General features: G+C 37.2%; 1 protein-coding gene across 1 annotated transcript in view; it reads right to left on the bottom strand.

Moving 5' to 3' along the window:
- Positions 1-13,070, bottom strand: part of LOC120314515 (cyclin-dependent kinase 14-like) — a gene marked incomplete at its 5' end in the record, with an annotated part of 111,429 nt that extends 98,359 nt beyond the window's left edge. The window contains one exon of the mRNA XM_039357703.1: positions 12,924-13,070. Within this exon, the coding sequence (XP_039213637.1) occupies positions 12,924-13,070 (147 nt within the window). The remainder of the gene's footprint in view (positions 1-12,923) is intronic.
- Positions 13,071-24,412: the final 11,342 nt, after the last annotated feature.

Here is a 24,412-nt window from a genome sequence, read left to right as displayed (position 1 = left end):
AAAGAAAAATATATTCATTTTTAATATAGATGATCACTTATTATGGAGCATTTTAAACTTAGATTAATAAGAGTTAAACTTATTTACAATTTATATAATTTATAAATATCAATCAGTCAAACTTTATGATTACTTTTGTCACAAATTATTTTACACATAGAAAAAGTTATGATCCTTAATTTTTATTACCTAATTAAAAGGAGAGTGATGCTACTAATTCAAAAATGAAGGGTATACATATAAAATGTAAGTGTATTAAATAACATGATGAATTACTTAATTCATTTAAACTGAATACTCTGTACAGAGACAGATTGCCTTAGAGCAGGGATAGGCAACCTTGGCTCTTTTATGACTCGTGGACTTCAACTCTCAGAATTCCTGAGCCAGCCATGCTGGCTCAGGAATTCTGGGAGTTGAAGCCCACGAGTCATAAAAGAGCCAAGGTTGCCTACTCCTGCCTTAGAGCCTTTAAATGCATTATGCAATATTTAGTATGCCCAGTAGGTGGAAGCAGACAATTTACTCTTATAGCAACTTATAGCAACTTATTACTGTATTTTTTCAAAACAACACTAGATTTTTCCTAAATAATTTATTCTCTAAAATGGGAGGATAATCTTAGATTTGTTGGAAATACAATATTATGAGACAGAAAAGTTTCCACTGGCAATTTGCACATGCAGGTGCATTAAATTCAGAGCTGCTTTCCTTAGAAGACAATATGGTTTTAGTAAGTTAATATCAAGAAACCTAACTTCTTGATGAAAAACCTGGTCCTGTATAGCTATATTTTTAAAAGTACTGAGTTGCAAGATTTCATATACCATAACTTATTTCATCAGTCACAAAAAATACAAAATGTAAACTAATTACTAGAAATTAATTTTATATTTTGAAATTATTTTTTAATCTTAATCTTTTAATCTAATTTTCCAGGAAAAGTAATTTACAATAAAAGAACCTATATTTAACATGGACAATATATATCTAAATATATATGCATCTGCATGTGAGATGAATTGACTACAGTTTACCAATGTGAAATCAATAAAGATTACACCGATTTTGCTAAGTGTAATCCATTCAAATCTACAACAATTTTGTAGATTATCTGACACTAGTTCAGTTCCCACATTTTTTGAAGGAACCAACATTGTTCTCAGTTTTTAAAAATATTTTACACAGGTACAAATCTAATTACAAAATAGTAACACTTTCAGAGTGAACTACAAACAATAAATACACCACAGGACTGGGGGGGGGGGGATAGCTGTTGCCAGATCTCACTTAGACAACTTCTCCAAGTAGCTACTTTACTTTCTCAAAAGATAATTTAAGAACTGAAAGCAAAGAAGAAAGCAAAATAAACTTCAAAAAAATTCCAAGTTCTTCTGTTCCATTGACATCTTCTTATACTTTATTCAACATATATGTATTTTTTTCAAGCATCTAGAAGCAGACCAAATCAATCAATCTTCATCATTTAAAAAAATGTTAGCAGATGGGGTCAAGGTTATGGAATACTTTTGAGTGCCACATAATAGTATCAATCTAATTTCTCTAAATTGGTTTTTTAAAACAGGAAAAAAGTTTGTATCATTTTTGTATGCAACTTTCACTAACATAAGCCTTTGTTCTTTGAAGAAATATTTAATCTGAAGATAAGAACTAAATATTTACCAATAACTTTAATGCTACATATGTGGTTTTTTTCAAGAGTGAGCAAACTACTACTGCCAGAAGAATGAAAGCCTTGTTTGAGATGATCGTGGTAAAAGGAGGTTCTTCCCATATTTTCTCCCTATAGATCATTTTGGTTAGCCTGAGGAAGAATCTAAAATCAGCAAATAAGACGAGAAAGCTCTTTTAAGAACAGTTTAGATGTTAGTAAAAGGATTATCCTAAAAATATTATGCTAAGAGGCTGCTCCAGAGAGACATAGTTGTAATAATTTGCTTCATAAAGGCCTACAAATCAATATAGGCAGAACTCTATCATGCGACTTTCACTAAGCCAAATTCTGTTGGACATAGGAAGCTTGCTGTTATAACATTAAGAATTTCTGAAAAAACTTTAAAGCTAAATGAAAATTCCTCCACTCAAAATGTATGATATTGATAGCCTTCTTAAAAGATACTGTCTACCTTCACATCAGGAATGAAAATAGCTATTTCTAGAATTCCTAAGCTCAAGACCCATCCAAATAACCCATTACTATCAAGCAGGGGCAGACCTTGAGACCATACAGAACTTTCTTCGGATCTACATATTAGATCAGGAAATATTCCATCATCCCTTCAGCTGAATGGAATCTGTGTGTTTAGTCATTTGTTTTGGTTCTTATAGAAAGAGTTTAGAATGAACCACAAAGTATGGTTAAAGTAAGCAAGATTTTATAAACTACTTTCAACCATGACTTCAAACAGATTTTATTGTCAAAATTGCATGTTAAAACTACCATATAAAATATAATTAGATAACAATTACAGCTTAGCATTAAGTGAATTATGACCAAACTAAGCCAGATTCTTTTGTAACAATTGCCTGTATATTTTGACCTTCCTTTTTTATGGGACATGAGACTTTTCAATTTGTTACCAATATTAATATTTAAGAAATTAATTGTGGATAGCTTTCACTTGCTTCTTTCTGGCATTTATCAGGAAAGAAAACAGTGAAGTAGTGAATGCTCCAACACTGGAAGTTTTTAAGAAGAAACTGGATAACCATTTGTCCAAAATGGTATAGGGTTTCCTGCCTGAGCAGGGGGTTGGACTAGATGACCTCCAAGGTCCCTTCCAACTTTATCATCATCATTATTATTATTAATACCTATAAAACTTGAGAAAAAAATTCTTTGAAGTGTTAAATTCATTAATCTTGAAATTTATTTGGCAAGGAAAAAAAGCTAGAATCAAAATGAAAACATTACAAGATGCCAAGGAAAATGGAGGTTTTGGTTTACCAGAGTGGGTTTTATATTATCAAGCATCTGTATTACCATTCTGGGTAAAAGAACGGATAATTCTTAGAAACAAAAGGTTGTTATATTTGGAGGGACATGATTTACAATTGGGGTGGCATGCCTTCTTATGGAATGGGAAAAATAAAATTCAAAAGTGTATTTGGTATACAATTGACCAAAATATACAATTGACCAAAAGCCAACTGGAGAAGATACTTGTACTGAAGAATTCTTTCTGCTTTCTATCACAACTTATTTGTAATAGTCCTTGTTTCTGCCATTATTGGGGCATGAGGAAGATACTACTTGCTTGCTATTTGAGGAATCTTGATTTATTGAAGCTCAAGGTGAATTGGAATAACAGAAGTGTATGCGATATAGAAGAAATGCCTGAGAAATATTGGTAAAAAGAAGGAGCAAATATGATCAAACAAAGGTAAATCATAACAGCAAGGGTGGCAAATCATCAGTAATGCCTACCCTCATTATATCTGTCACATGTGGTCTAGTAGGCAGAGAATGGTGGGTCAGAAGAAATAATAGCTCAAAGCTTCATAGTTATTTTGTTTAAAGTCACTCATGTTTATTTGTTAGTAGATGCCAACTGGGAAAAATCTAATAAATTGATATCAATATCAATCAGAATAGAGCTGTAGGGAGCTTGGAGATCTTCTAGTCCAGGGTTTTTCAACCTTTTCACAGATTGTACCACTTTTAGGACATGATACTATTTGAGTACCACCAGTGCTTAGCAAGGTGCCAAAAACTTGATGACTAAAAAAAAAAGGGGGGGGGTTGGGTTACTGGTTATATTCATTTGTTGTTATAGAAATGGCTAGTTTGTAATATTATGGAAAAGTAAAAAGTTAAGGTTCAATGTTAATGCTTCCTTCTACTGCAACAGAGGAAGTCTGTTCTTTTCCCTTCTCCCCCTCACTTTCCTCACCTTTTTCCTCCCCACTGTGTTCTATTATTTGCTTTTGTATTTTTGTATTTTATTCTATAATCTAATAAAATATTACAAACTGTAGAAAAAAAAGAAAAAAAGTACAGTTTTAATTTCTTCGGTAGCTGTTCTTTTGCTGAATCACTTTCCCTTTGCACTGACAAATGTATGATGAATTTATCCATGTTTATTAATATGCACCAATACCAGCTAGCACAGGGGTCTTCAAATTTCACACTTTTAAGACTTGTGGACTTCAACTCCCAGAATTCCTCAGCCCTCATGGCTCTTTTTCCTTTCTCCCTTCTAAGTTCTTTCCACAGTGTAGTAAGAATGTACCCCCCAAATCCCTTCGCTGCACCCTTAAAGACACAGGAATCAAGTGCCAAGCAACAAAGGCTCACAAAATAAACATATAAACTCCAGGGTTTTTTTCTTTAAACTGCCTCAGACATGTCACATGTCACAATGTTGCAACCCGAAACTGAAAGGCTCTGGCAATTACAAAAAGCTTTAGCTTTAAATTAAGCCTGTTTACCTTCAAAGAAAACTTTCTAAAAGCCATTGACAGACTTAATTAAAGGGGGTAAAACTAATTACATTTGTTTAAAGGGATTAAATATTTCCCTGTTGTCTTTTTCCCCCTTTCCCGCCCAAATCACCTCCTTTTATAGCTTTTCCTCTCTTCCCCCCTTTTCTTCAGTTCACCTCCAGCTCCAAGCTGCTTCTGAAGTACCAATGCTGGCTCCTTCTGCTGAGCCCAGACAATCCTACAGTTGCAGCTACCTCTCCCTCAGACTTCGGTCGCTTCGGCTCATTCCCCTCCCCCACTATACTTTTCTAGGATGGTCACATACCATCTGCCATGTGGCAAAGTACCACAGGTGGTACACGTACCACCGGTTGAAAAGCCCTGTTCTAGTCCAACCCCTTTGCTCAAGCAGGACACCATGTCAGAGAAGTGGCTGTCCAGTCTTCTCTTAAAAACCTCCACTGATGAAGCACCTACAACTTCTGAAGACAAGCGGTTCCACTGATTAATTGTTCTCACTGTTAGGAAGTTTCTCCTTAACCTTCCAGGTTGTTTCCCTCCTTAATTAGTTTCCACCCATTGTTTCTTGTCTTCCTTTTAGTGCTTTGGAAAATAAGTTGACCCTCTTTTCTTTGTGGTAGCTCCTCAAATACTGGAATACTGACTGCTATCATGCCACCCCTAGTCCTTCTTTTCTCTAGACAAGGCATACCCAATTCCTGCAACCCTTCTTCATATGTTTTTGTTTAATCACTTTAGCTTAGAGTTCTTTGCACTTTTTCCAAAGTCTTGACACCTTTTTTGTAATGTGGTGACCAAAACTGGATGCTGTAGTCCAGGTTGGATCTTATAAAGCAGTACTAATATTTCACATGATTTTGATTCTATGCCTCTGTTTATACAACCAAGGATCGTATTAGCTTTTTTGGCTGCTGCCGCACACTGCTGGCTCATGTTTAAGTGATCATCCACTAGGACTCCTAGGTCCCTCTGATAGTTACTGTTTTTGAGCCAGGTTTCATCTAATCTGTACTTGTAACTTTGATTTTTATACCTGTCTAAGTGTAAAACCTTTGTTTTTTCCATATTAAATTTCATGCTGTTGGATAGAGCCCATTGTTCAAGTCTATCATCTGCAGATTTGATGAGTTCCCCTTCTATTCCTTCATCTAAGTCATTTATGAACTTATTGAAGAGTATTGAGTCTAATATGGAACCTTGTGGTAGCCCACTGCTTACTTCCAGCCATGAAGATGTAGTACCATTAAGGACTACTTGTTGAGTATGGTTTGTCAGTCAGTTAAATCTGGTGATGATGCTGTCTATCCCACAGTGTTTATAGCTTATCAAGAAGTAGGCTATGGTCTATTTTATTGAATACCTTACTTATTGATAAGGTGATGCCTTTCAATATCACCTAAAATTCACCTGAATCTCCAAAGAAGTGAAAAGCATTCTTGAAGGGATTATTTGCCACATGTGGTTGGATTTTTGCCCCTATTGGCTGGTTTGATCTGTTGGTGAAGGGAGGATTACTGGACTCAAAATGTAATGACTGCATTTGAGAAAGATGGCTTGCTAGTGCCTTGATGGAGGTCATTCTGTCACTTGTCCATTCTGGATTAAACCCATATTCCACCCAGATCTGATCTGGAGTTAGATTTAACTGTTACATAAATAATTAAAAGTAATTAATCAATTTCTAATTAGGAAAGATTATGGAGAAGCTGGTGGGTGTCAGTTACTAAAGATTCTGAATGAAAAGAATTATCTACCTGGTAGGATATTTCAGAGTACATTGTCTATTTAACTTTTAAAAGGTATGATTCTTTGATTGTGTTTCTACCGGTGAGTCAGTGAAAGATGAAGATTCCACAAAGAGATGGAATATGAATATGAATACACATGCAGCAGACATATTGGGCCTTTTGGTTTTAAAGGGGAAACAGGTATATCTCTAATACGTAAACTCAGGTTGAATCCCAGTGAATGGAATTGCTGTTAGCTCAAAAAATCTTCAGGCAATTTCTGTTTATAGCTTTAGATGCAAGTGCATTTCCCCTAAAGGAAATAGTCTACCATTTGAAAGCTTTCCTAGATTTGAAATCCTGATGTACAGGTAGTCCTTGATTACAACCATTTGTTTAGTCACAGTTCAAAGTTACAACTGCACTGAAAAAAAGTGGTTTATGACTATTTTTCACACTTAACGATCATTGTGGTACCCCATGATCACGTGATCAAAATTTCGGTGCTTGACAACTGGGTCATATTTATGATAGTTGCAGTATTCTAGGGTTATGTGATTCCTTTTTGCAACCTTCTGAGAAGCAAAGTCAATGGGGAAGCCAGATTCACTTTACAACTGTATTATTAACTTAACAGCTGCAATGATTCACTTAATATCTGTGGCAATAAAAGTCATTAATAACTGTCTCACTTAGCAATAGAAATTTTGGGTTCCATTGTGGTTGTAAGTTGAAGACTAGCTATATCAGCAAGTGAAGTTTAGAAGAGTCTTTACATGGCTTACACCAGTGTTTCCCAAACTTGACAATTTTAAGCATGAGGACTTCAACTCCCAGCAACGCTGGCTGTGGAATTCTGGGAGTCCACATGCCTTAAAATTGTCAAGTTTGGGAAACACTGGCTTACACTGATATACCACTTGTGGCCTTTTCAGGAATGGGAGGTTCGGGTGATAGTGACTCATGCTTTATCATCTTGTATCCTGATTATTGAATTTAATTTTTTTCTTTTTATATAACAAGTTTTATTAATTTTCCATTTTTACAAACCTTCAGATATTTAAGAAAGCAACATGGTGATTGGGTAATATATAATCCAATAACACGCTTATCCATACATTTATCAGTTTATATCATCAAAAATTTCCTCTGTTTCCCTTAATCATTATAACAAATTCAAATTGGTAGGTTGCTAGTTATAACTCAATCATTTAAAACATTTATAAACAGCTTTATTATTTAAATAACTAATTTATTTCCCTTATAGGTATAAGTCTAACTATTAAATCCAATAATATCTTTTAAAATCTCCTTAGCTCATTAGATAAAGTTTAAAACTCTTCCATTAGATATCAAACAAAGAAAACCATTTTTTTTTTTAAATCTAACTCTGGCCTTCCTTTTATGCCAAACCGGCTTCCATAAAAAACTTTTTGGGCCTCAAATGGCTCTCCCTTCCTTCCTGGATATATCATTTGAAACAGGTGAGACCATCCAGTCATCAGCCTATCAAGGAAGCCAGTCCTTCACAGTCGTTAAATTGTTGACCCAATGGTTTAAGTCTCCATATCTGAATTGATGTGTTTATCATGCGTTCCGATTGGTCTTCTTCTAGTTTCAACTGAAGTAAATGAAGGATCATGTTTGATGTTGTAGTTGTTTTGGGATCATCTAGATTATCTGAAATCTCAGTATATTGTCGTAAATCCTCTGGAAGTTCCATCTTAGCATTGCTTTGATCAGTTTCTGTTACTGTTGTAGTTGTCAAGTCTTTTAATAAAGTCGAGTTTTGAATATTAAAGGTCTGGGTAAATTGTTCCTGACATCCTTCCATTTTATTATTAGTTCCTTCTTCTATTGCTGTTTGAAGTGTGGGTTCCTCTAATGGGGTTTGTAGCTTTAAAGTGGCATGTAAGTCTTTCATTGTAGACTTTGTTAGTTCAGTAGCCTCTAGAATTTTTTCAAGTATAAGTTTGACATTAAGCTGTGGGTGGTATTCCTCCATTTCTGTAATGTAAACAGTCTTAGTAGAGGCTATTTTTAATAAAAGTCAATAACTCTCCACCTCCACTATAAAGCACTATTTTCACCACACAGCTGTTTCAAGTTCTAATCTTTTGGTTGCTGTCAAGCACAATTATTCTCAGAAATCTCCCAGTGAGAACTTATTCCACTTGTTGTAGCAGGTTTTCACCACTAGATGAACCCAGTAACATATAGAATAGGGCTTTTCTCCGGTTCAAGAGAGGAAACAAAGAACATTCCAGGTTTTTTTCCCCAGGTTAACAAAAAAAAATAAAAATAAAAAATAAACAGTAAGTTTTTGTCGAGATACAGAGCTTTTAGGGAGCCCAGGTATCTGGATATTACAAGTACAGGTAAGTAGTCATTTAATCTTGTTGTTCCTTTTTTTTTTCTTGGCTTTATATTCCCGAAGTGAGAAAAAGCTGCGAAATTCAGCTGGGGGAAAGGGGTATTTCAAAAAATTTTACAGGAAAGTAGTTGGGAGGGAAAAAAGGAAAAATAGGGTCTCACCCAACTCCTCCAGTTGCTTCTTCATGCTTAGTTGGTGCTTTGGGCTTTCAGCTGGCTCAACTAAGTGAGGGGCCATGTTAGTGGCTGTTCTTTTCCTCTTCGGTCCTGAGGAGTTACTGCAGATCAGACGGAGAGGCTGCCACCCCCCTGCGATCCAGCAAGAGACCCCCCAACGGTGGTTGCCCCTCCAGGGTGACTTTTGACCATTTCCAGGGTCTTCCTAAGGAGAAAAACCGGACAGCAGGGAGAGAAATCTCTCTACGTGTCCGCCAGCGTCGAAAACCGGAACTGGAAGCCCTGAATTTAATTTTTATGGAACTATCCTTGAAGATGATTCAGAGTTACAGCTAATTCTAAAAACACCTTTTTATCTATTGACTGAGAGTTATTAAAACAGGTAATGGCACTGATTTCCAGTTTACTTTTCTATCCAATTCAAGCTCCTAGTAATTACCTAATAAAATATTTTATGTCTTGCATTTTGATTGTATTCAACTGTGTCTGCTCAAGTAGGATGTGCCCATCTTGCACAGGATGGCCAAGATAACCTGCTGAGATGTGGTAGTCTTGGGAGTTCATGAAATAAAAATTATTTGCCAAATAATTGAAAAATAATATAATACCACAAAGTGGTAGCAGCTGCAATGAGTAAATTTTTAATATGGTAAATATTGATCAATATAATTCATATAAACAAAAGCTCTTTTGGAATCCTACTTAATTTTTAAAAGTGGAAGTGGTCCTAAAAGAAAATTAAGAAACACTGCTATAAAAGTTTAAAGATCTTAAATCTTAAGTTTAGGATGATTCCTTCCTATTAATATTCGACAAAAGCTGTCAAACAATATTGGGATAGTAACTCATTTAGGTATTTTTAATTATTTACTGTTGTTTGAGAAGTGAAATATATTTTATATTATGAGATTTTATGATATTATTTTATAATTTGTTAGATTATAATTTTATATTGTATTATTAGCTGTCCCAAAGTTTTGGGTACAGTTAGAATACAAATTATTTTATAAGTATAAAAATAAAGAAAAACCAGCAATCTAAAAAAAATGCTTATTTTTAAAAAGTCTTACTATTACCTATACTAGTTTAATTCTTCTGTAAGCATTTTAAATGTGATTAAGCCACCATTAATACCCAGGGTTACTCTGCCTACATTCCAAGTCTTATGAGTTCTGTGTCAGGAAAGACCAAGGAAAAACATGCTTAATAGTATTTGTATTCATTGCTTAAACTGCATCTTATTTCAGGAGGTGACCAAGATATCAGCAGAAAAAGTCTAACAGTTGGAAAAATTCTACAGAATCCTCAGAAATTAGGTGGCTCAATTAATCTCTAAAGACCTATGCAACTGTTATATATGAGGGTTTAAATGGTTAGTTATACAGCTTCCTCCAATGAATGACATAATGAAAGTCTTCCTTTGAAAGCTGTAATATCATTTTATATAACGCTATACTTTGCAGATTTTGTATTTTGAAAATATTTTGTTCTCTCGGAGTAAAGGAAGTCAGAAATAAATCATTTGATGGGCATCTAGTTAAGTTCAAATTCAAAACAGAATGCTAACTACCAGAATGCTAATTTTTAATGCTAATTAAAAAAAGAATAGAATATGGACTTCCAGTACAATATGGCCAACTGAATACTCCTTGGCGAAGATCTCCAGGGCTCATTTTTTTCAGCTGAAGAACTCACCAGAGACAGGAAGAGTCCTAGAAATCAGCCTCCATAATCGTCTACACAACAGTAGTTTGTGAGAGTTGGCTGATGAGTCATCAGCTAGGAGGCAGAACTAGCAGCTTGTTGCAGTGGAAAAAAATTCAAACTATTTTTTTTACAAAGTATTTCTTTTTTAAAAAACAAACAATAGGCCATGCCTTCTATATCTTAATCATCTTATTTTGATTATTTACCTTTATTGATGCAAAAGATTATTATTATTATTAATTATTATTATTGTTGTTGTTATTTGGAAGGGACCTTGGAGGTCATCTAGTCCAACCCCCTGCTCAGGCAGGAAACCCTATACCATTTCAGACAAATGGCTGTCCAGTCTCTTCTTAAAAACTTCCAGTGTTAGGGCATTCATAGCTTCTGGAGGCAGGTTGTTCCACTGGTTAATTGTTCCAACTGTCAGGAAGTTTCTCCTTAGTTCTAGGTTGTTTCTCTCCTTGATTAGCTTCCATCCGTTGCTTCTTGTCCTGCCTTCAGGTGCTTTGAGTCCCTCTTCTTTGTGGCAACCCCTGAGATATTGGAATACTGCTACCATGTCACCCCTAGTCCTTGTCTTCCTTATACTAGACATGCACAATTCCAGCAACTGTTCCTTATATGTTATAGCCTCCTAGTCATCTTTGTTGCTCTTCTCTGTGCTCTTTCTAGAGACTCAACATCTTTTTTTACATCATGGTGATTAAAACTGGATGCAGTATTCACTTCATGTGATGTTGATTCTCTGTCTGTGTTAATGCAGCCCAGCAGTATGTTGGCTTTTTTGGCAGCTGCAGCATACTGCTGGTTCAGATTTCTAGGATCCTGAGATCCCTCTCACAGTTACTACTATTGAGCAAGGTACTACCTATAATGTACCTGTGCATTTAGTTTTTCTTGCCTAAATATAGACGCTTACTTTTTTCACCATTGAATTTCATTTTGTTTGATAGCGCCCAATGTTTAAGTCTGTCAAGATCCTTCTGTGTCTTATATCTATCTTCTGGAGTGCTGGCTATTCCTGCCAGCATGGTGTTGTCTGCAAATTTGATGAGTTCCCCATCTATTCCCTCATCCAAAACATTTATGAATTGTTGAAGAGCACTGGGCCCAGAACAGAGCCTTAGAGTCCCCCACTACACATTTCCCTCCATGTAGATGCAGTTCTATTGGGGATCACACACTGAGCATGGCCGGTCAGCCAGCTACAAATCCATCTGATGATGATGTTATCTAACCCACATTTTTCTATTTCATCAAGTAGATAGAGGTTATACTGTGCTATTCACAGCTGTGCCATTTTAGAAACATCATGAATGTTAATTGAGGGGGAGGGACACCAATAATAAGCTAAAATAAGGAAGCTTGGAATAATTTTATTTTTATAATCTGTCTCTGAGAAACATAGTAATTTAAATTTTTAAGGCACAATTTTGCCTTTCTCTATGAATCTGCCATGCTCATTTGATAATAGGATTTAAAACTCATAACTCTGAGGTGCTTGTTGTGAAAGAGTAAAAGCTTCCAACCTTAACTGAATCTGACTGGTTAAGATATACAAATTTCATACTTGTAGGTCTGCCACTTAAAGATTTGCTCTTCGACCACAAGAGGGAGTCAAAGAATATAAAACAGTGGGAAAGCCAGGTTTGATTTAATAAACAAGGTGAATATCAAATTACAAAAGAGGAAGTCAACAAATGGAAAGGGATCTTATTTCTCACAATAGAAAGGTAGATGGAATAAAACAATAGACTTGGTGGAGATGGCAAAGCCAACTGATATAAAAAAACAGAGGAATTCCTTTAGTTTTCTTCCATTTGGAATTTATGCTCCATAGAGAATAAATTAATGAAACTTAGGTTAAGGATTGGTTTAATTTTGCAGCTATAGAAATATCTTGTTATTACCTGAAATGCAAAGCAAAAAGCTGAGACTGTACCTGTATTTGTGTCGTACTTAAAAGAGTTGGAAATCATTGCTTTTTTCTTCTTTTGCTCCTATGCCCTCTTTCCTCTTTTTCTGATTTTTATTTTCATTTCTATTTATACTACAAAATATTTTAATAAAATTCCTTGAAAAAATGAATAGAATATAAAATAGAACATTTACATTCCACATGGCCAGTGCAAAAGAAAAATGATACAGATGTGAACCACCAATCCCAAAATTATAATGTTCAAAATAAGAATTACTTTTCTAAATATAAGGAAACTCCTACAGAATCACAATCTACAAATGGTAAGTTTTTCATTAGAAAAGGGGAAAAATTCTCCTTAGTAATTAATGATTTTATAATTGAAGCAGATCATTTTAGTTAATCTATCATATGATATACAAATATATATTGCACTGTATTAGTTCAAAAGAACTAATAATCTAAAACAATTTCTAGTTTTCATTTTTTTTATGGATAAGAGCAGGGCGGTAACAAAATTAAAACTCACTAAAAGGGTTAGAGGAACTTACCAGAAATATTCTTTCAAGCTGATCCTGAATATCTTTCATTCCTGGAAAAGCAGCAACTCCTTGAATCATTTCCACAAAAATGCAACCAACTCCCCTAAAAAACAAAGAGTATAAAATAATTACAGGGAAAAAAAAATCTGCATGAACCTAATACACACCCTGCAGATAAGTTATATGGGATACTTGAATATAAGTATGAGAGAATTACTGTTATTGCCTATGAAAAACTCAAAACTGCCTTTTTACAAAATAGCTTCAACTATAGCAAGTATTTCTGTTCACAAAATTATATTTGCTAGAGAAATAAGAAATTTGCTCTGCATGTTACCTTAAGAATTCCTTGAAAAAAGGTTTGGGATATATGTGAGATTGAGTACACTAGTATCAGAGGAGACAAAATAAAGAAAAACTTTATAACCATTGTATTTTACTGATACTGGATGTGGCTCACATTTTATTTATTTATTTGTATATGTCTACAGCAACTTAACTGGAACTTTACGGAACACTCCTAAAGACAACTTTATTCAAGTAGAGTCAACTATTTGCTAAGACATCATATATGAATCAGGATAAAAATATAAACAGTGTTTGTAGATAATTCTCTAAATTATGCTGGCTGAGGAATTCTGGGAGTTGAAGTCCACAAGTCATAAAAGAGCCAGGTATGAAGACCCCTGTTCTAAACCGTGGAAGCAAAATGGTTGTTTAATACTGATTTCAGATTGTTTCTTTTTTTCTAACAAAGAGTATTGTTTCATGGCATAGACCAGTGGTGGCGAACCTATGGCACGGGTGCCAGAAGCGGCACTCAGAGCCTCTCCGTGGGCACGTGCGCCGTCGCCCCAGTCCTAGGCCTTCAAATGGGTTTTATAAAACCTTTTAGCTTTAGGCCTCCGCTGCCGTGTGCAAAAAAAAAAAAAAAAAGATTCAATCAATCAGTCAATTTCAACTTCTCACAGGAAAAAAAAGATCTTGCAAAGTTGGAATTGATTGATTGAACTTTTTAGTCCCACCCAGTCTGCCGTTACCACCACAGCCATGCCCAGCCAATGGGCCACACCCTCCAATTGGCCACACCCAGCCAATGGGCCACACCCACCCGGCACCTGACGATTCATAAGTGGGTCTCGGGTTGCAGTTTGGGCACTCGGTCTCTAAAAGGTTCGCCATCACTGGCATAGACATTCCTGATCTTGTACAAAGACCTAATATTGGAATGAAAAATGAGAGGGCGATCTTGGCTGAGACATCTGTTACCCCTTTGATTACCAAGGCTGATTCAGCTGATCTGGCTGGCTAGGCACGTGTCCCCTTCCTCTTTCACCACTCAATGCGGGTCCCTCCTCTTGGTGAAAGAGGACTATCACAGCTTTAAGGAGTGTACATCAGGGGTCTCCAAACCTGGCCCTTTTATGACTTGTGAACTTCAACTCCCAGAATTCCTCAGCCAGGCTGAGTTGAAGTACATAAGTCATAAAAGGGCCAAGTTTGAAGACCCTTGATGTACAGTCATGAAAAATATTTTTTAAAAAATTCTTGAATTGAACTACAAATTTAAGAGGCAAATTTATATGCCATTGTTTCCTAAGAGGAAAAACACTCTCTGTGTATTACTTTTTATTCAAAAGCCTGATTAAAAAATAATGGAAAACAGTGTCTTTATCCCTCAATGTTGGAATAATTAGAAGGCAGATTAATCCTCCTGATTCTTTTGCTGGATCCTAAAATCAAAGATATATTTGTGTTTGATTGGGCAAAACTACTGTCAATTACCCCAAATAACTTTTTATTTATGACCCACAATTTAATGTTGAAATTAGTATTCAATAGGGATAGGAGAAAGGAACAAGAAAAAAAGGAGTGCAGCCTACTAATATGCAAAAGACCCCTACATCCTTAACTTATTGTCTTTGCAATGAACTGTGAATGTGTTTTGAAACCCAAAATATTAATCAAGCAGCGTTTATTAGTTCAGTAAGCTGAACTGATTTCATTAATTTTATGTGGAATTATGCGTGTAGGATTGATAGAAAAGGATATTTATAGTTCAGATTGAACTGCGGTGTTTTTGGTGCTCAGAAAGCAGCTGGGGTGTTTTCTTGCAGACATTTCATTACCAAACTAGATAGGATCATCGGTCCTAGAAGGGAATGGGACTTGCTCTCATTTTATATACTAGAGGTTAATTTGTTAGTATTGGTGAGAATGATTTCCCTACCAGCAATAATGTTATTTAGTTGTGTAATGAAATGTCTGTAAGAAAATAACCAACCTCAGACACCACCCCGAGGCATCCCATGCTCTGCTTAATGATTTACAAAGTTACAGATGGGAAAGACAAAATCGTAGTCATTGAGTGAGGCAGTCATATGGGCCCCCTTACTTAATTACCACCATAAATTAGAGCTCAAATTCCAAACTCAACTGTGGTTATGTTAGAACTATCTGTATCTCTTATCTATAAATAAACTTAAAGCATTGTCATTTCAATCCTTGTGTTAGCAAAAGTTCATTAAGGGTTACCAGAAATAATAACATATCTATTTTAACCTTCCCCTTTATGGATTACTGCCTTGTCGTGGCGAAGAGCTTGCGTAACTCAATGAAGCTATAAGCTATGCCGTGCAGGGCCACCCAAGACAGACAGGTCATAGCAGAGAGTTCTGACAAAATGTGATCCACTGGAGAAGGAAATGGCAAACCACTCCAGTATCCTTGCCATGAAAACCCCATGGACAGTACTAAAAGGCAAAAAGATATGACGCTGGAAGATGAGCCCCTCAGGTCGGAAGGTGTCCAATATGCTACTGGGGAAGAGCAGAGGGCTAGTACTAGTAGCGCCAGAAAGAATTAAGCGACTGGGCCAAAGCCGAAAGGACGCTCAGCTGTGGATATATCTGGTGGTGAAAGGAAAGTCCGATGCTGTAAAGATTTTTTCTCCATAGGAACCTGGAATGTAAGATCCATGAATCAAGGCAAGCTAGACGTAGTCAAAAAAGAGATGACAAGAATGACCATCGACATCTTAGGAATCAGCGAACTAAAATGGACAGGAATGGGTGAATTTAACTCAGATGACCATCAGGTGTAAATACTACTGTGGGCAAGAATCCCTCAGAAGAAATGGAGTAGCCTTCATAGTCGATAAAAGAACAGGAAAAGCAATACTGGGATACAATCCCCAAAATGACAGAATGATCTCAATTCGAATCCAAGGCAAACCATTCAATATCACAATAATCCAAATCTATGCCCCAACCACTAGTGCTGAAGAGGATGAAATAGACCGGTTCTAGAAGCCCTGCAGCACCTTATAGAATTAAATTAAAAAATGATGTCCTTATCATCATGGGGGATTGGAATGCTGAGGTAGGAAGCCAAAAGATAACCGGAATAACAGGCAAGTTTGGCCTTGGAGTACAAAATGAAGCAGGGCACAGGCTGATAGAATTTTGTCAAGAGAATACGATGGTCATAACAAACACTCTTTTCCAACAACCCAAGAGACAGCTCTACACATGGACATCACCAGACGGTCAACATAGAAATCAGATTGACTATGTGCTCTGCAGCCAAAGATGGAGAAGCTCTATACAGACAGTAAAAACAAGACCAGGAGCAGACTGTGGCTCAGATCATGAGCTTCTCGTTGCAAAATTTAGGCTTAAATTGAAAAAAGTAGGGAAAAGCACTAGGCCACTCAGGTATGAACTAAATCATATTCCTGATGAATATATAGTAGAGGTGACAAATAGATTTAAGGAATTAGATCTGATAGACAGAGTACCTGAAGAACTATGGATGGAAGTTCGCAACATTGTACAAGAGGTAGCAACTAAAACCATCCCAAAGAAAAAGAAATGCAAGAAAGCAAAATGGCTTTCTGAGGAAGCTTTGCAAATAGCTGAGGAAAGAAGGGAAGCGAAAGGCAAAGAGAAAGAGAAAGATACACCCAATTGAATGCAGAATTCCAGAGAGTAGCTAGAAGAGATAAGAATGCCTTCTTAAATGAACAGTGCAAAGAAATAGAAGAAAACAACAGAATAGGGAGGACCAGAGATCTCTTCAAGAAAATTGGAGATATGAAGGGAACGTTTTATGCAAAGATGGGCATGATAAAGGACCAAAACGGCAGGGACCTAACAGAGGCAGAAGAGATTAAGAAGAGATGGCAAAACTACACAGAAGAACTATACAAGAATGAGCTTAACATCCCAGATAACCACAATGAGATGGTCACTGACCTCGAACCAGACTCCTAGAATGTGAAGTGAAATGGGCCTTAGAAAATCTGAGCAACAACAAAGCTAGTGGAGGTGACAGTATTCCAGCTGAGCTATTCAAAATCCTAAAAGACGATGCAGTAAAATTGCTACACTCAATTTGCCAGCAAATTTGGAAAACTCAACAGTGGCCATAGGATTGGAAAAGGTCAGTTTACATTCCAATTCCAAAGAAAGACAATGCCAAAGAATGTTCAAACTATCGCACCATTGCACTCATTTCACATGCTAGTAAAGTTATGCTTAAAATCCTACAAGCTAGACTCCAGCAGTATGTAGATCGAGAACTACCAGAAGTACAGGCAGGATTTCGAAGAGAAACCTATATGTGGGTCAAGAAGCAACAGTGAGAACTGGACATGGAACCACTGATGGGTTCAAAATTGGAAAAGGAGTCCGGCAAGGCTGTATACTGTCACCCTGCCTATTTAACTTATATGCAGAGCACATCATGAGAAAGGCAGGGCTAGATGAAACAAAAGTTGGAATTAAGATTGCCGGGAGCAATATCAACAACCTAAGATATGCAGATGATACCACTCTAATGGCAAAAAGTGAAGAGGAACTAAAGAGCCTCTTGATGCGGGTAAAGAAGGAGAGTGCAAAAGTTGGCTTGAAACTCAACATTAAGAAAACCAAAATCATGGCATCCGTCCCTCTCAATTCCTGGCAAATAGATGGGGAAGAAATGGAGGTAGTGACAGATTTTATTTTTCTGGGCTCAAAGATCACCTCAGATGGGGCTGCAGCCAAGAAATTAAAAGACTCTTGCTCCTGGGGAGGAAAGCTATGGCAAATCTAGACAGCATACTAAAAAGCAGAGACATCACCCTGCCAACAAAAGTGCGTATAGTCCAGGCCATGGTTTTCCCAGTTGCAATGTATGGCTGTGAAAGTTGGACCATAAGAACGGCTGAGCGCAAAAGAATTGAGGCCTGTGAACTATGGTGCTGGAGAAGACTCCTGCGAGTCCCTTGGACTGCAAGGCGTTCAAACCGGTCAGTCCTAGAAGAGATCAAACCTGACTGCTCTTTAGAAGGCCAGATCCTGAAGTTGAAACTCAAATACTTTGGCCACCTAATGAGAAGGACGGATCCACTGGAGAAGGGCCTAATGCTGGGAAAGATTGAGGGCAATAGAAGAAGGGACGACAGAGAATGAGATGGCTGGATGGAGTCACTGAAGCAGTAGGTGTGAACTTAAATGGACTCCAGAAGATGGTAGAGGACAGGAAGACCTGGAGGAACGCTGTTCATGGGGTTGCGATGGGTCGGACACGACTTCGCAATTAACAACAACAACAAATTTTAACCTTGATCAAATAAACCAATTTTATATTCCTTATTTTTACTTCTAACAATCTTAATCTTTAATCCATTCATATAATGTTGTAGAACAACATTTCTGTCATGGTTCCAATAGATGAAAATCATCAAAAGAACTTTGAGGCAAAATTCTTCCTTAAAGAACATTTATTCGGGAAACAAAGTATCAGCACTATATAGCTGAACCCAAAAACTAAATTCCCTTCCCTCAGATACAAAGTAACAAAGTACAATTCTCACCCCCAATAAACTGTCATAAAGCACATTCCCCAATTAGCTTAAAGTGTGGACTTTCTCCTCAGCTCCTCAGCCTGCCAAAACATTATCAGCTTGTCCTTGGGTTCCTACAGCAGCGGTATTATGGCTAGCTGAGCTTACACCCCCCCCCTGCTGCACCTGATTTCTAAAAGCAAGAAAAAGCATGTTAAAGGGATAGAGAAAATGGCTGCATTTTCATCAGTTGTCAGAACGGGAACATCCAATGTTAGCAGCGTTGACAATTTATTTTTATTTTTCCTTTGCCTCTTCTTTAAAACTTCTCTTTTGTTAGACCAACTAGAAAAACTATCTAGGTCACTCTTTTGGTTTATTGTTTTTAAGTCCCTTTTATTAATTAAAACATCAGACAGTTTCTTTTGTATATCTAGTGTAACATCTTTTCCAATGTCTTCTTCCATCACATCTTTTAGACACAGTCTATCCACAGAGGCAGATATAGCTGTTGACATTAATATTTACTTCTGATTTTTGTTTTTCAAAATTATCCTTCAGTATTTCTAGTATTAGAATATTTTGCACTATTCTGTAACTGTTAGTCAAATTTAAATATATCTCTTTTAACTGAAATCTTCTAGTGTCCAATTTTTAAATTCTTATCTTATTATTAAAAAAAAAAAAAGCATTTCCCCACAGGAAGGATTCTAATCACCAGATGCCAATTTTCAGAGGCTTCGAAGCAGTGCAAGAGCACTGCTTTCCCATTTAACTTCCAAAGAGTCTGGAGGCCATGTGAGAGCACACCATGTTGTCACATAGCCTCTGGAACCTCCAAAAATCACATGAGAATTGGGATTTGCTTTCATGCAGTTTCATAAGCTGCACAAGAAAACAGTATGCTTCCACATGGCCTCTGGACAAACTTATTGATTATAACTTTAGTCCTGAGGACTGCCTGAATAATTAGTGATGCTCCTATCATCACTAACTTCAGGCCATCTCAAAGGCTGATGAGAGATGTCACTACAGAAAACAATTGGAAGCAACATCACTGCAGAAAGTTGCCCATTATTCAAGATTCAAGTTAATCATGATCTCAAATGAACTACAAATACTATATGAAGGGTATTGATTATGAAAGATATACAAAGTGCTGACTCTTTAACATCCCAGTGATCTTCCGTCTATAAAATATGAAAAGAATGAAACAAAAAAAGTAAAATAGGAGAGATGTGAGGTATTATAGTGGCTTATATGAAAGAATATCAAGAACCAACTGGGATCATTGCTTTTGCTTAGATAGCAGAGAGCTGTAAAAAAGAAAAAAGATAATTCAAACCAAATTCCAGGACCTCTGATAGCTTCTAGTTTTATATCCTTTTTTGCTTATCAGTGTGAAAGAAAGGGAAAAGCAATGATGAAATATTAATCATGTCATATTACCTAACTCAGAGCCTTTTTCTTCTTTCACTTAACTATAGCACAACAGCTAGAAAAGATAAAATAAATAGAACTAGAAAAAAATTATATTTAACCTTCAGGATTATTTTATTGACATTTTTTAAAAAATTATATGGATTTTTACTTATAATCACATTAAATAAAGGAAAAAGGCACTAAAATAAATTGGAACAGCTTTATATTACTTAATATCTCTTACATATCACAAAATATTTAGTTATATGGTGAGACTAGGTCTAGTACACTATAATATATTCTATAATGATTCCCACTGCTTGTTTTTACTATTACTAATACCATGGATAGCTTCATTAATATTCTTAAATAGCTAGTGGCTATTTATGCAAAAAGCTGGAGAATATTAATACTGAATATGAATCATTAGTTTTTGGTTACTTTCCAATGCCATAAAGTGACAAATGAATTGTATAAATAACTTACAGCCACTGCCACCTGCTTCCCACCATTGTCCTGTGGTTAGATTTGTATTTCTTTGCTTTTTAAAAAAAATTCTTAACAACTATAGCAACCAAATACTGTAATTTCCAGATGGAGGCTTATGACTGATAAATTATGAAAATAAAGGGCTAACTTGCATAAGTTGTATAGGTGTATAGATGTGCAAATAATACCTATGATTATATTTTATTTCTATTAATTTATCCATTCATATTTGTACACAATCACATTGTTATACAGTATATCTCCTCCTGTATTACAAAGGAATCAAAGATAAATATAATATACAAGTAATCACAATTATAAATGTTATTTTCTTCTGTATTAATTTCTCAATAACTTTACCCCTTTGGTATACTGTTACATGCTTAGCCATGTATATAGACTTTCCATTGTAATTTAAAACAGATATAGGGTTTCTATAATAGAAGATAGTAAACACAGATACAGGTAATTTGAGATAGGTTGTATTGTTATTTATACATATTAAAACTAGTATGTCTTTTGTAACCTTCAATTGGGCGAAATGATGAATCATAGGGCAATAATTTTAACAAGATACCTCAAACTGGCTAACAAAAGAATGCTAGGTCCCATTTCTACCATAAGAATGAAATTTGTGAAAGCTGTGGCCATTTTAGCACCACTATGTTGCCACAATCAGGTAATTTCCAATGCTTCCTAAGAACTTTCCACAAATCAATGAAAACCAGCAGGAAGAATAAATTCAACTGTGATTACTGATGTCCCATACCAGCTTCTTACAAGTAAAGATGTTGCTAGGGAATTGATAGGTAACATAGGCCAGGGTGTTGTGATTCCTCGCCAGCCAGTGGATTGGGCAGCTGAGTCTGAGGAATCAGATGAGGAGGAGGGGCTTGGAGTGACATTAGAGTCAGAGGAAGGCTCTGAGGAGCTCCAAGACTTACAGTCGGATGAGGAGCCTGGCCTGACTACTCGCACTTAGGCTAGTAATAGTAGTAAAGTTGGAAGGGACCTTGGAGGTCATCTAGTCCAACTCCCTGCTCGGGCAGGAAACCCTACACCATTTCGGACAAATGGCTGTCCAGTCTCTTCTTAAAAACTTCCAGTGTTGGAGCATTTACTGCTTCTGGAGGCAAGCTGGTCCACTGATTAATTGGTCTCACTGTCAGGAAGTTTCTCCTTAGTTCTAGGTTGCTTCTCTCCTTGATTAGTTTCCACCCGTTGCTTCTTGTCCGGCCTTCAGGTGCTTTGGAAAATAGCTTAATTCCCTCTTCTTTATGGCAGCCCCTGAGATATTGGAATACTGCTATCATGTCCCCCCTTGTCCTTCTCTTCGTTAAACTAGAAATACCCAATTCTAGCAACCGTTCCTTATATGTTTTAGCCTCCAGTCCCCTAATCATCTTTGTTGCTCTTCTCTGTACTATTTCTAGAGTCTCAACATCTTTTTTACATCATGGTGACCAAAACTGGATGCAGTATTCCAAGTGTGGCCTTACCAAGGCATTGTAGAGTGGTATTAATACTTCACGTGATCTTGATTCTATCCCTCTGTTAATGCAGCCTAGCACTGTGTTGGCCTTTTTGGCAGCTGCAGCACACTGCTGGCTAATATTTAAGTGATTGTCTACTAGGACTCCGAGGTCCCTCTCACAGTTACTACTATTGAGCATGGTGCCACCTAGGCTGTACTTGTGCATTTGGTTTTTCGTGCCTAAATGTAGAACCTTGCTTTTTTCACCATTGAATTTCATTTTGTTAGTTAGTGCCCAGTGTTCAAGTCTGTCCAGATCCTTCTGTATCTGAAGCCTGTCTTCTGGAGTGTTGGCTATTCCTGCCAGCTTGGTGTCGTCTGCAAATTTGATGAGTTCCCCATCTATCCCTTCCTCCAAATCGTTGATGAAGATGTTGAAGAGTACTGGGCCCAGAACAGAGCCCTGGGGCACCCCACTACACATTTCCCTCCATATAGATGCAGTTCCATTGAGGACCACTCGCTGAGTACGGCCGGTCAGCCAGCTACGGATTCATCTGGTGGTGGTTCTGTCTACCCCACATTTTTCTATCTTGTCAAGTAGTAGGTTGTGATCTACTTTATCAAATGCCTTACTGAAGTCCAAGTAAATTAGAAACAGCTGTCTGGGAGCCTGAGAAACAGCTGTCTGGGAGCCTGAGTTGGACAGTGATGAAGAAAAGTTGGGACAAATCCCAGAAGCACAAATGCACAGGCAAGAGAAGGGAGTAGGATAGAGGAATGCAATGGGGCGGCTCCAAAGGCAAAGGAGAAAGCATTAGGAAGCCACACCTTGGCTGAATTTTAAAAGGGAAGGTGTGGGAGATGCTGGTTGCTGAAGGTAACCATTTATGTTGAGGGTTGAGTTTCTGTGGACTGTGTTTGTTTGCCTTGGACATTGACTCAGGTCTGTGAGAATAAAAGGGGTTTTTTTTTCTTGCGGTTCCTGCCTGTTTCTTGGAACAGCTGTTTCTCCTTGTGAGCATAACAAGGACTCACGCAGGTGGAACAGAACACTGCCTGTCTGGGTCCTGTGGAGAGCCCAGGATCAGCGCATGCAGCTCCAGCTGATTGGAGGAGCAGGGAGCTTCACACAGTCTTCAGGCAGAGATTCAGCTGGAGCTGTGCAAGGCTTTGCCTGGGTCTTGCTGAGGGGAGAGAAGAGAAGACATAAAGGGGAGAATAAAGAGAGGATATAAAAGGGAGGAGAAGAGAGGATATAAAAGGGGGGAGAGAAGAGAAAATATAAAGGGGGGAGAGAAGAGAGGATATAAGGGGAAGAGGATATAAAAGGGGGAGAGAAGAGAAGATATAAAGGGGGGAAGAGAAGAGAGGATATAAAGGAGGAAGAGAAGAGAGGATATAAAAGGGGGGAAGAGAGGATATAAAGAGGGGGAGAGAAATTTGTTAAATGAGTTTTGCCCCATTTTATGACTTTTCTTGCCACAGTTGTTAAGTGAATCACTGCAGTTGTTAAATTAGTAACATGGTTGTTAAGTGAATCTGGTTTCCCCACTGCTTGTTAGAAGATTGCAAAAGGGGATCACATGATTCTGGGCATCACCCTGTGGGATGCTGCACAGTCATAAGTGTGAAAAATAGTCATAAGTCACTTTTTTCAGTGCCATTGTAACTTTCAATAGTCACTAAGCGAACTGTTGAAGTCAAGGACTACCTGTACTTTTTTCCATTTTTGGGGGGCCATCAGGTTTTTGACACCTTGCTGGATGACTGGTGGTACTTGGATATTGCCATATTCTAAAATCAAAATCAAAATCTAAGGGACTGGTTTGGAGAAAACTCAGCACACTTTTTCGTGCGGCTGCTGATAAAAACAGGATCGCTAACATGATCGCCAACGTCCGATAACGGATATGGCACAAGAAGAAGATATTCTAAAAGTGATACAATCGGTGAAAAGGCAATGGGGATGCCAGCAGGATTGGTCACTAGATCTTTTACTCCAGCCATTCAGGTATATTCCCCAACCTGAACCAAACTCCCATGCACCCTCCCTAATCCATGCATCACTTCTTACACATTTTTGCACACCCTCTCCCAACCAACACCACATCCACACATGTCCTCCCTGACCCACACACATCCTGCGCTATTTCTTTAACCCCTTGGTACTTCTTGTGCACCCTCCCCAGCCCATGCTGCAATCCCATATGCTCTCATTAGAGAGAATATAAGTAGGTGCACAAAAGGCAGCATGTAGTTCAGGAGAGTGCACAGAGATGC

Source organism: Crotalus tigris, unplaced genomic scaffold (genome assembly GCF_016545835.1).
Source record: "Crotalus tigris isolate CLP2741 ecotype Arizona unplaced genomic scaffold, ASM1654583v1 scf7180000018940.2059657, whole genome shotgun sequence".
Taxonomy (NCBI): domain Eukaryota; kingdom Metazoa; phylum Chordata; class Lepidosauria; order Squamata; family Viperidae; genus Crotalus; species Crotalus tigris.
Note: the sequence above shows the minus strand (reverse complement) of the source record. Positions and strands in the feature narration are given on the sequence as shown.